The sequence below is a fragment of the Asparagus officinalis genome, chromosome 1, assembly GCF_001876935.1.
Source record: "Asparagus officinalis chromosome 1, Aspof.V1, whole genome shotgun sequence".
In the NCBI taxonomy this organism is placed as follows: domain Eukaryota; kingdom Viridiplantae; phylum Streptophyta; class Magnoliopsida; order Asparagales; family Asparagaceae; genus Asparagus; species Asparagus officinalis.
In genome coordinates, this window is record NC_033794.1 from 4855841 (window position 1) to 4869188 (window position 13348).

The window sequence follows — 13348 nt, forward strand, 5'->3', positions numbered from 1 at the left end:
AAGAAAAAAATAGATGGACTACTCAATTTCTTGCTGGATGATCAAGGGGATAACCTGACAAGGCAAAACTCTCAAATTCTCTTTTGTTGTATATTTCACAATACTTATTTTCCAAATACTCTTTTGATGTTGCTGCTTCTTTCACCTTTATCACTTTGAATTTTGTTTTACTATTGTTCTCTTGATTCTTCACATTAACAGTGCAAAAATCTTTTCTTTATATCTTATTAGTATGCTAACTAAATAGATAAAATAAACATGCCTTTATTTTCCCAAAATGTGTAGAATATGTTTTTAATGTTAGATTTTTTAAAAGAATGCATTATATGTTGTCAGATTCTTATCTAACATATGAGTATAATGACTTTTAATAATACAAGGTTTTTTTACCATTTGAGTTTTAGAAGTTTTCAAAACAAATGAAAGCTTGAAGTTTAGATAACATTATTTATGGCTTGTGTTCTATTTGTCAATGACCCATTATCAGTCCCGTAAAGCTTCTAATTAACTTTTGACACTTTACATCAAAAACTTCCACCACCTTTTCCTTGATGTACAAATTAAAAAAATTTAAATACTTAATTGAACCATGCATTTACTTGATCATGAAAAACTTAACCATAGATTAATTGAGAGAAGTAGCTAGCTTAATTACTGGAATTCACCGAGAAGATTTATGATTATAGGTTGTCATAGTAATCCTTCTAAATGTAATACCAAAATTTTTAATATCTTTTTGAGTAGTATTTTTTGTTGCTACAACTTTCATCATTATCACTTTGGATTGCCAATTTCTTTTCGCTTTACTATTGATTTCTTGATTCTTCACATTAATTGTACAACAATCTTTTCCTACAACCTCATTAACATGCTAACTATTATGTTATACTGAAACACATGGCTCACTATTGGTCACTTGTGACAATGAAGTTAAAATTTGTTCCTCGGATAACATTACTCCTTGCAAGAGAAAATTTTTGGAATCTGATGTCGAGCATTCAGTTTCAGTAGATTTGATTTCTCTGGGAATATCTAGCAACAAAAAGCAAAAACATATCAAAATTGAAAAAGTGAATTAGAATATTGTATAGAGAGTTCAAGCTCCTTTTTGAAAAATCTCTATCTAATTCATGATGTCTGAAACTTATATTTAGTATTCTGGTCTAAAACTTTATTTAGTAAACTTTTGTATGCACTACATATTTATTTTGTGGTTTTGCGTTGAGAAACCTAACTACTTGATATGATTATGATAGATATTTTGTTTACCAATATATTGATAATTATTGTTTTGATTCATAGATATATATACTTGGCAAATATCTCTATGTGCTTTAAATATTTTGTTTGGAACTAAACTTTATGCTGCATACTAATTACTTGGTATAACAAAATATTATAGTATTAATCATATAGACATGAGACATTTTATCTATTTTGTTATGATAATAGGGAAATTATATTTTGATTCTTTTTTACAGTTTAATAGTAAGTCAAACATATATGCAGCTTAGGTTGTATCATTTCTGACTATTTATATATTATTACTGTTTTATTTTACATTCTTTTGGTACATCAATTTTTGTATATTAAACAGTCTGAAACTAGTTTATTTATAAATACACTCCCTATTCTAAACACACCACCACTTAGGCACTTACTTAGCAGTAAAGAGCATAATAACATCATTGTCCCAAAAAAGAGACGCGGCGAATAAAAATTACCGTCAGCAGTAAATTTCAAGAACAGACAATATTAAATCTCCCTCTCTCTCTCCACCTCTCTCTCTCTCTCTCCACTGCGAATTTTCTCTCTCCTCGGTTCTCTATCTCGACGCTGATCCTGTCGCCGTTCGATCTCAAGAATCCCAAGAAACCCTAGATTCAATACATCCATTGTTGATTTCATCCCTCTTTCTATAGTAACTAAATCCCCTCGGATCTGCCGAGATTCGAGAGGATCCACGTCGAATTGAGCGCCGGCGCCCAGATCTAGGGTTTATTTATTTGAATTTGGGGTTCGAATTTCGATTATTTGAAGGAGGGAGAGAGAGAGAGATAGAGAGAGATTGGGGGAGATGAGAGGGGATCTCGTGGGGTCAGAGTTACGATGATCGGAGCAGGGTCATTGGGACTTCGATCAACAGGGAGTTATGGATCGTTGCAGCATCAATCGCAGCAGGATTACCCAGTTCGCAAGAACTCGAAGGAGAGGAGACTGTGGTCGATCTGTAGGATTGCGATCAGGAAGAAGGCGACGATGTTGCTGTTGCTTTCTCTCATCTCGGTTGCGGCTATCTTGTTCTCCTTCTTCTTGATCAGTAGAGGTTTCATCTCTTTTCCCCCATTTTCGTTTAATTCGAGTTGGTAGTTTGTAGTGGATGATGAAAAATTGAGTTGGAATTGGAGTTTATTGTCAGTTCAAGTGTTAATTTTGAATGTGTTTATTCGACACAGCGTCCGAAACACCCAACCTGCCAAATCTGTGTTAAAAACACCATTCTGACTTAAACCCAACTCTGCGTTGATACCCTACGTTGAAGGGTCAAGCATGGAATCTATTTTTTGAAGTAATCAGGTAGGGGTGCATGAATGATTTTGGAGTTGTGGGTTTAGAAAAGGGTAAATTACACTAAACCCTCAAGAACCTTCAGCATTTTGCGGTAAACCCCCAATAACTTTCAGTCACGCTAAACCCCCAATAACCTTTGCAGAAAAATCCCAATAAGTTTCTACACTTTTGTAGGTAACTTCCGTGAATTAGAACCAAAAAACAATATAAAAAAGGCATTTTGAAAGTTATTGGGGGTTTACTGCAAAATGCTGAAAGCTCTTGGGTGTTTAGTGTACTTTATCCTTTCAGGATAAAAGAATGAGTTTAGAATTTTTTTTTTAAAAACCTCTTAATTTAGATGCTCATAGGCGTGGAAAATTGGCATTTTAATTGGAGTTAACAACCTGAATAGACAGTTTGTGGCTAAGTACTGGGTTAACCTTCAAATACTATATATTTTTATTCTGTTTTCTTGGAGACATGGGCTGTGAAAATAGTAGATGAAATTAAGCGTTGAGCTTGTCTATTGTTTAAAATGTGGACAGTATATTTGCTCGACTATAACGTATAACTGACTTGACCCTCAGGTCGCGGCTAACTACTGGGTTTAACCTGCAAATACTTTATGTTTTTATTCTATTTTCAAGGAGAGATGGGCTAATAGTAGATGAAATTAAGCATTCACCTTGTTTATTGGTTAAAATGTGGACATTATGTTTGTTCGACTGTAACGTACAACTGACATAACCCTGTATGGCTAACTTCTTGAATTGAATGATTGTGAGGAGATAATACAATGTAATGTTGTTGCATATTAGCTCCAAAATAAAATATTATTAAAATAGTAAGATAGATATTATTGTACTTGGAATTGGCATTTAGTCACTGCGTTAAAGGATATAAGCTGGCCTTGGGAAGTCGGCCAAGGCAGTATATATCAAGTTCAAACAAGTTTAACCCTGATTGTTGCTATAGGGGGGCTGTGGGATCAGCCCCACTGTTTTAAATATCGGCCGATAACCGATATTATCGGCCGAGGTATCGGATTTGGGAGCTCTCCGATAGGATAACTTGGATTTTTAATCGGTTATCGTTTTTGGCAAGTTATCGGGGAGTTATCGGCGTTATCGGTACTTATCGGCCGATAAGTAAGGTTTTTTTATCGGGATTATCGGCCGATAAGTAAGGCTATGCAATCAAATGGTTTCATCGTGCGGTCAAGATGCAAGTTTTGCTTTCTACAATTGGTTAGTGATTCTAAACATGATGATTTACATTTTGGTATGTTTATATTTCATTAAGCATGGTTAGATTACATTTTTTAGTTATTATATTATATATACACACCATCTAGTATATCACTCCGATAAATACTACTTATCCCTGATATATCCCCGATTTCCGCTATCCGATAAGAATTTTGGTCGTCCGATAAATTCCCGATAACCGATATTTAAAACCTTGATCAGCCCTAATTAAATGTATCATAGAAATTTTTTTGGAGCTAACTCTCCAAATCAATGGTGTTATCTGCTTTGTGTTTACTTTGAAATTGTATGTTTCAGCTAACTTTTCGTTTTAATAATGGCATGTTTACAGATGTAAATCAGCCAGCAGATCCTGAGACGGTTTTTGGTTATTCAGATCATGTTTGGAATCTTGTAGACCATGATAGGATATCATCAAATTATATTAGGCCTCCTCCAGCTCCTGCAACTGAAGACAAAGAAACAGTGGTTATACAACATGATATTTTTGTGAATGAAACTCAACCTTTTTCGTTGTTTCGTCCAGTGCCAATTCCTTTGCATCATCCTTGTGAGAATTTCTCACTTCCTCCTTCACAAGTCAATCCAAAGCGCCCTGGTCCACGTCGTAAGTTTTATGTTCATGGATTCTTGATTGTTGGCTTTAATTTGAATTCTTGTTAAGTTGATCATAATACTGATGGTTCCATTTTCTTTTTTAGCATGTGATGTTTGCTATGTCCCTGTGGATCTCGCTGTGGCTTACATGCCAACTTTGCCGTCAATATCACCTGTTATTAAGAATTTGCATTATGTTTCTGAAGAGAACTTGCTGGCAGATGAGTCTAATGGGGGCTCCATATTTGGGGGACATCCATCTTTGAAGCAGAGGGAGGCGTCTTTTGACATAAAGGAGACAATGACTGTGTACTGTGGGTAAATCTAATATGTTCATAAACTTGCTGTTTATTCGATCTGCTTTTGTTATTGTTAGAGAAATTTTACTTCATACGTTTTACTTTGAGGGACCAGTTTTTTGTAACTTCAGTGCCCCACATAGACTTCACTCCCTTTTCAGACACAAATATATCAATGTATTTTTCTAGTTGATAGTAGTATATCAAATTACAGTTTTTTGTCACTACAGATTTGCTAAAGGGAAGAAACCTGGTCAAGGGACTGGGTTTAACATAGACGAGGCTGATATTCTTGAGATGGAGCAGTGTCGTGGTGTAGTTGTAGCTTCAGCTATATTTGGTACCTACGCATTAATAATACTGGATTTTCAGCCTTTTCAGATGGTTTACTTTTTTCAGTTTCTTTTCCATTTAATGGTCTCCCAAACGTTATATCGTGTCTTAGGAAATTACGACGTTATGCAACAACCAAGAAACATTCGTGAAATTTCAAGGAGAACAGCTTGCTTTTATATGTTTGTGGATGAAGTAACTGAAGCCTCTATAAAGAATTCCAGTGCTCTTGTTAGCACAAGAAAAGTTGGATTGTGGAGAGTGGTAGTTGTTCGTGATCTTCCTTATGCAGATGCAAGACGCACAGGAAAGGTATCGTTTCCTTTTATAATTTCTTTTGCTTGGTTTCTGTCTTCATAATCTAACTCATATGGGTCATCTGAGCATGTTGCTTATAGTATGATTCTTATGCATCTGTACTAGCCATCATTATGGATTTGAACAAGAAGTCAACTAGTTTAACAAATTATAAAATGAAGTTATTTCTCAATTAAAAGAAGTCCTGAAGAGGGCTTCCTGACCATACAGCCTTTTCCAGGTTCCGAAACTTTTACTTCACAGACTTTTTCCTAATGCTCGGTTCTCTGTTTGGATTGATGGAAAGCTGGAACTTGTGGTTGACCCCTACCAACTTCTGGAGAGGTATTCTTGATTGATTTTTAATATTCGCGTGTTCATGCTTCCTGTAAGTGTGTGTTTAATCATTGCCTCCTGATATTAGCACCCATATCATTTCTAACATTTTTAAATCACAGAAGTGCGGAAACAAATTAAAAGTTTGTTCCTACATTTCAAACTTTCTTATTGGTGACCCAAATGGATGATCCATTCCATTAATCTTGGTTGTCATGTCATAAAAATGTATGTATTTAAAAATTGCATGAAACCTTTTATGCCATCCATATTGTGACTTGTAAACTTTTCATTTTGCACCCATAGGTTCAGATCATATAATTTTAGTCCAGATACATTTTATGGTATGTAGATCAAGATCAATTATGTGGTCATCCATTCAAGTGTCTCATCATGTAGTTAGGTAGGTGGAACAAACTTCTAATTTACTCCTGAAGTTTGAAGCCATACCCTGCATGCACAAAGCACATAGATGCACGCATGTAGAATATAGATCGTCAGTGTTACAAGTTCTGTTGGACTAAATGATAGTTAATATGACTTGGATGATGCACAAAGCACATATGATCTTCCAGGTTTTTGTGGCGGAATAATGCCACTTTGGCAATCTCCAAGCATTACAAACGGTTTGATGTATTTGAGGAAGCAGAGGCTAATAAAGCTGCGGGGAAATATGAAAATGCCTCCATTGACTACCAAATCGAGTTCTACAAAAGGGAGGGATTAACTCATTTTTATCCAGACAAATATCCTATTACTAGTGGTCAGTACGTAGATATATGTAACTTCCGTTTCTAATAGAGTCAAGATAGGAAACCCTGTATTTATGGTCTTTTTCTAATCTGCAGATGTGCCTGAAGGCTGTGTGATCATCAGAGAGCATATTCCCATTACAAACCTCTTCACCTGTCTGTGGTTCAATGAAGTTGATCGCTTTACTTCCAGGGATCAACTGAGTTTCAGCACTACGAGGGACAAAATAAGACTTAAAACAAACTGGTTGCCCTTCATGTTCATGGATTGTGAAAGGCGCAACTTTGTCATTCAGGTATTTACATGTTCTATTATGAGCTTGTGATGTTCGTTCATGTTCTCTTGAGGTCTGTTCAAGATAGGATAGGGTTGTTTTGAGTTTGCCTCATTTATTTCACCATTCTCAAAGTGATCCCATTTGTGCCTTTCTGGATCATCAAAAGGGTATTCTGAGAAGTAAAAGGAGAGCACTAATTACTAATTGATCCTATGAATTTTTCCAATATTCACAAGCCTTTCTGATAAGAGTTATTTCTGATTTGCTATGCTTCAATTAGAAAACCTATAAAATTGAAATGGAAGATTTTATAGGACAACTAAAAAAATTAACAATGTCTTGCAGATCAAAATGTTGGGCAATTAAGAAACAACATAGGGAGAAAATGAGTAGCATGAAGGTCAGAGATTGCTTTTATTAAGGATAAAATGAGAGAATCAAGTGATAAGAAATTGGTGCATTTGTAGAGGTAGGTGTAATAGAACTTACTTGGAAGCAACCAAGAAGTGTACTTTAGAGTAACCTTAACGGAAGAGATGCTCGTTAAAGCAACTAAATGGAACTATAAGATTCGTGCAGCCGACCAAAAATTGTAGGATAAAGGGTTTGGTGTTCTTGTTGAACTTTTAAATTATGGGATTTTTTAGGCAGTTTTATTCGTGACTAACTTTAAATTTCGCGCTTTCGATGGGTTACCCCACGATTTTGACAATTGTTGTTCATTTTATCTTAATGACCAATGTACTTCATAATTCATAATTTTCTTGGTTTATAACCCATAATTTTTGTCAATTTTGTTTACTTTGACCCAAAAGCAATTAATTATGCATATTTTAAAAATCACAGTTTTCATAGGCTATATCACCCATGATTTTCAAAACTCACAAATTTTATGTACTTTATTCCCCGATTTTTGTCAATATTCGTTCTTTTCATAACAATGATTTTTTTTTTCAATTTTCGTTCTTTGACCCAATGACAATTAAATACGTGTACCCTAAAATTCACGAATTTTCACCCACAAATTTTGTCCATTTTTGTTAGTTTTCGATCCAACGGCAATAAATAAGAATATTTTAAAATTTGTGATTTTATGGGCTATGAATCTATGATATTTGCCTATTTTTGTTCATTTTGACTCTTATCATGTGTACCAATATATTCGCGATTTTAATGGGTTATAATACATGCTTTTAGTCTAGCTTTGTTGGTACCGACCACATTCTTAAATTTTCTTTCGTGAAACTACATAATTTATAGGCTACCCACAACCACTGTTATAAATGGCGCTAAAAGCGTTAGCGGTCCCTTGCCGCTACGCTATCGTCCAATAGCAATGACATATTGCGAAATATGCGTTTTTTGCTTACAAAAACGGTCAATAGCACGCTATAGCGGTGAATAGCGGGCGATTGCGAGCAAAATCCGCTTTTTGACCGTTATTTAAAAACAGTTTGATGTTTCTTTTCTTAAAATTAAATTTGACCCGCAACCACTGCCTCCCACCGCCTCCAGTGATTTTCGGCGTATTCCCGCCTCCTCCCTCAGCCTCTTGTACCTCTCTCAGCACTTCCTCTCACCTCCTCTCATTGTGAGCTCCTCCTACTGCAATCCTCTTATTGCTCAACTCATCTTCTCCAAGATGATAACTCTTTGACTCCTCCAGTCGTTTTCAGTATTGTATGACGGTTACATGTCTATTTCACAATGTTACATTAAACGCTGGGCGTTTCTAGGCGTCGGACTTGGCGCCCAGCGTTTAGTCGTCTAGGCGGGCGCCTAAGCAGTTTCTGGGCATTTCTTTTAATTGTGATACTTAAAGATAAATATATATATACTCAATCAAAGATACATAAATACTAAAATACCAACATTATTAACTAAATTGTTTGGTTTACCAATTACAATAGCTCTTTGTATGTTTATACTTCTCAACTCAAATTATAAGTTCATCTCAACTCAAATTACAATATGTATTAAATTCATATAAATTTTTAAAAAAAGATAGCAATTTTAGGTCCACAATAAATCATGCATACTTAGATACTAAATAGCCAAAATAATAATTAACAAGGCTAGAACCTAAGATGTTTTCTTTTTTTATTTTTAATTACAATAATTGATAGGGAATGTCAATGTTACAGAAAGCTTAGATGCCGAATTGGTGTTTAGGCGGATTTTATTTATTTATTTAAGTGGTGGTCGATGAGGTTTTGTTGAAGGTCGGAGGAGGTAGTGGAGGTGTTCATATTTGGAGGTTAATGGAGTTTGGAGGACGTGTTGGCTACAACACATAAAATCACAACCAAGGCCTACAGGGCGCAATCCACGTAAGCAGGCAATGCTCCCCTAAACGCTCGTAAAATCTAGGTGGGCAACCTAAATACCATCTAGACGCTAGGCGCTAGTTAGGCGGCCCAGGTACCGCCTAGGCCTAGGCGAACGCCTAAGCGGACTAGGCGGAGGTTTTTTAAAACAGTGCTATTTCATGTTTAGGGTTTCTTTAACTCATTAAATATGTACTTTTAGATTTTCTAGATTTTTCTTTAATTTTTCTCATTTTTATGAATATTTATACGCATCTAAATTAGACCGCTATTTGACTTTGCGTTTTTACCACTATTTTGCTGCAATAGCCCCAAATAGCCTTAGTGATACCTCACTACTACACAACGTTATCCGCTATCGATAACCTTGCCCACAACTTAATTTTCAATTTCATTCGTTTTGACCCAGCGACAAATAAGTATGCTAACTTAAACGTTCACAATTTTTATGGTTTATAACCCATGATTATTGTCCATTGCTGCTCGCTTTGACCCAATGACAATTAACTAAGAATACTTCAGAGTTCACGATTTCATGGACTATTACCCACGATTTTTGTCAATTATAGTTTATTCGATCCAATAACAATTATTTATGAGCACTTTAAAACTCGCGATTTTGATGAGTTATAGGTCACGGTTTTGACAATGTTTGTTTTGTTCGCGTCACAATGGCAAATAATTAAACATATTTCGAAATTCACAATTTTCGTGGTCATGATCCATGCTTTTCATTGATTTCCACCCATTGTAAATTAAATTTCTTTTAATAAAAAACAATAATTTTCATGGGCTATAATACATAATATTTGTCAATTTTTCTTCTTCAGCTAGTGACAAATAAATATGAAACTTTAAAATTCATGATTTTCATTGGCTATAGTTCTTTTTTCCTATTTTTGTTCTTTTTGACCCAATATCAATTAATTACGCAAATTTCAATATCCACAATTTCTTGGGTTATAACCCATGATTTTTGTCTATTACCGTTCATTTGTCGCAATAGCAGTTAATTATGACTACTTCAAAATTCGTGATTTGATAGGCTATAACTCATGGTTTTGACAATTTTGGTTTCTTTTGTCCCAATTGCAAGTGATTATATGTTCTTGCAAATTCACAAGTTTCATGGGCTATATACTCACGATTTTTATCAACTTTCATTCGTTTTGATCCAATAACAATTAATTATGCGTACTATAAAATTCGTGATTTTCATGGGCCTTAACCCTCATTTGACTCTTTGACTCAATGAAGTTCAAAATTCATGACTTTCGTAGGCTATATTTCATGATTATTGTTCATTATCATTCATTCGACCTAATAGCAATTAATTATGACTATTACAAATTTGTGATTTTAAATGGTTATAACCAACGATTTTGGCTTTTTTTTGTTTTCTTTATTGCAAGCAGTAATATGTATATTAAATTCTTGATTTTCATGAGTTATAATTTAAGTTTGTTTGCAGTTTTTGTTTGTTTATTCAATGACAATTAAGTATGGGTATCTTAAAATTCATGAGCTTTTAACCCCCATATTTTGTCCATATTTTGTCTGTTTCAAGCTAATGGCAATTGGGTGGACAATTCAGAATTCGCAAAGTTTCATGGATTATAACCCATGATTTTTGTGCATTTTCATTTGTTTCGATGTAATGACAACAAAATATGTATACTTCAAAACACATAATTTTTATGAGTTACTAACCATGTTTTTGGTTGACTTTTGTTTGTTTTTACCCCCATGAGAAAGAAGTATGCATATATCAAACTTCACGATTATAATGGATTTATAACCTTTGATATTTGCCTATTTTAGTTTGTTTTGACGCACAATTAGTCACTTGTACCAGGAATTCGCGATTTATAGCCTATCATTTTAATCCATTCTCGTTGGTTTCGACCAAATGACAATTAAATGTTTCAACAAACCGAGCAATATTTATGGGGCATATATAACCCACCATTTTTGTTAATTTTCGTTCCTCTATCTAACATCAATCTAATATCAATTATCTAATGTCAATTAACTAAAAATGTTTCAAAATTGATGATTTTATGGGCTAAAACACATGATATTTACCCATTTTCGTTCTTTTTGACCCAGTGACAATTCTTTGTTCTTTTCAACCCAAGGACAACTGCCATGCGTACTAAATAATTTGCAATTTTGATTGGTTATGTAACCAACGATTATGGTCTATTTTAATTGTTTTCAACCAAATAGCTATTAAAATTTCAAAAGCCAACTATGCATTTTTATGTGTTATAATCCATACTTTTATTAATATTAACCCAATGGAAAATAAGTATGGTTCATTAAAAATTTGTAATTTTCATGGGTTATAATCCATAATTTATGTCCATTTTATTTCATTTCGATCCATTAGCAACTAATTGTGCGAATTTCAATATTCTCGATTTCTTGGGTTATAACTCACGATTCTTGTCCTTTATTGTTTATTTGACCGGATAACAATTGATTATTACTTCAAAATTTGCGATTTTTATGAGTTATAACCAACAATTTGACAATTTTTATTTGTTTCATCCAATGGCAAGTAATTAGACATACCTCAAAATTGTGCAGGCATATCACAGAGACTTGTTAGAGAAAAAGCGTGCGTCCCAAAATCACCTTACACAGCCCAGTTGGGTTAAAGAGTTGCGGACTAGATCGGAATCCAATGAAGTCCACAATGTAGCAACATCAAGGTCTACTCCATCAAGAAAGCAACCATCTAGACGTGGAAAGGGCAAGAAATCTGGTTCCAAAAGACATCGTCTTAGAGGAGCTGGAAGTGTAAGAGATTCCAATTCATTCTAAATTTTCGAGACAATTTCTTTGATTTCTACATTTTTTTCCCCGTTAGTTGGAGCTAGCGAGATTGTTTTGTGGTCGGGGCTTTATATAGGTAGAACGAACACTGTAATTTTTTTGGTAAAAAGTAGTTTCCCCCCCTCCGTTAATTCATTTTTGCTGTACATAACCAATTCACCATAGAAATAAGTAGTGTATGAGCTGCCTGTTGTCCCTAAGAACCTGATATATTCGTTGATGCAATTGGATTAAAGCAAATGAAAACATGGTTTAAGTTCGCTATTTTGTTTTGTACTTCAGCAATGATGGATTGACTTAAAGCCCGCAGACTTTGTTCTCTCTTTCAAAACGATACTATACTTGCTAATAATATATTAGGATGTAGAAACACACAAGCATCACTATAATATTAGTCGCTTCCAATCCTAAGTTGCTCTCCTTTTCAATGATTTTATTCTTAGTCTTCGGCCTCGTCTCTTCAACATTTCTCATCAAAAACTTCACTGACATCACAATTGCGCTATTACCTGTTCAGCATCAAGATTCCTTGCACACAACAAGATGACAGATCTATGGTTTTTTTAATATTCAGACTATACATGGGTACATTTTTACCTTCAAATTTTGGTGACATCCTTGAGTCTAATAATAACGTACATACTTTCTCTACAGATACAAGATCAGAAAATCTATATCGTTCAATTAAGTACTGATTAATATATGGACGTACAATAGGAGTATCAGACCAAAGACAATCCTCTGTAGGAAAAAAATCATGCGTTCGGCGCGTATATATCCCCATATTGAAAACCCTCTTGCCGATAGTAGTTAAAGGAGGACTACAACAAAATAGGGCAAATCCAGTTCACAGAAAAAGGAAAAGAGTGGGAAGAGGAAAAAACCCAATCGAAGATAGCAAAATGTAGAAAAGAAATCCCGCACGTAAAGAATCAACAAAGGGCTCTCAACAGCAGAACGACACAATATCACCCAAAATATCATAGAAATGGTTCATGTCTATCTTCTCTTTGCCAGGGTAAATTAGCTTTCTGAACTTCCACCCTTTGCTCCCTGAGCAGCCATTTCCTCGGGCATATATAGTTTCTTCAGCTGCATCTGAAACATAACCTAATTGTGTAAAAACCTACTCTCTGTGATCGCATATTACCACAACAAGGCAATAGATCGCGGTAAGCCCCTCAAAAATAAAATGATACAAGGATTAGATCAGGAATGTTTTTTGAACAGAGGTCCTGGACTAAGACTTCAGCTGAAGTCTATTCGATCAAAGTCGCTTCAACCATGCTGATGAATAGTGCCATTATGCGAAAATGCAACAAATCTAAAAATAAACAAGTCGAACAGAATATCTTACGTTGTGGACTGCTTCAGATGCTGAATCAATGTCATCCTCTGCAAATACATTGAGAGATCGCAGTACGTGCAGAAATAAGGTCATGAGACTCAGAAGTAAAAACAAGTAAA

At 34.7% G+C, this 13348-nt stretch overlaps 2 protein-coding genes across 2 annotated transcripts in view; one reads left to right on the forward strand and one right to left on the reverse strand.

Annotated features, from left to right (window-relative positions):
* LOC109846850 lies at nucleotides 1766-12145 on the forward strand. Its single transcript, XM_020416092.1, has 9 exons — nucleotides 1766-2326; nucleotides 4153-4428; nucleotides 4523-4736; nucleotides 4948-5057; nucleotides 5163-5362; nucleotides 5589-5692; nucleotides 6259-6446; nucleotides 6532-6731; nucleotides 11633-12145. The coding sequence occupies exons 1-9, from the start codon at nucleotides 2110-2112 to the stop codon at nucleotides 11867-11869; spliced, it is 1746 nt and encodes a 581-aa protein (XP_020271681.1). The 5' UTR covers nucleotides 1766-2109; the 3' UTR covers nucleotides 11870-12145.
* The window catches only part of LOC109846860 (vesicle-fusing ATPase-like), a 34393-nt gene continuing 33500 nt past the window's right edge, over nucleotides 12456-13348 (reverse strand). The window contains exons 8-9 of the transcript XR_002248581.1: nucleotides 13239-13276; nucleotides 12456-12979 (exon numbers count right to left, since the gene is read on the reverse strand). The gene's annotated coding sequence lies outside the window, so the exon portion shown is untranslated. The remainder of the gene's footprint in view (nucleotides 12980-13238; nucleotides 13277-13348) is intronic.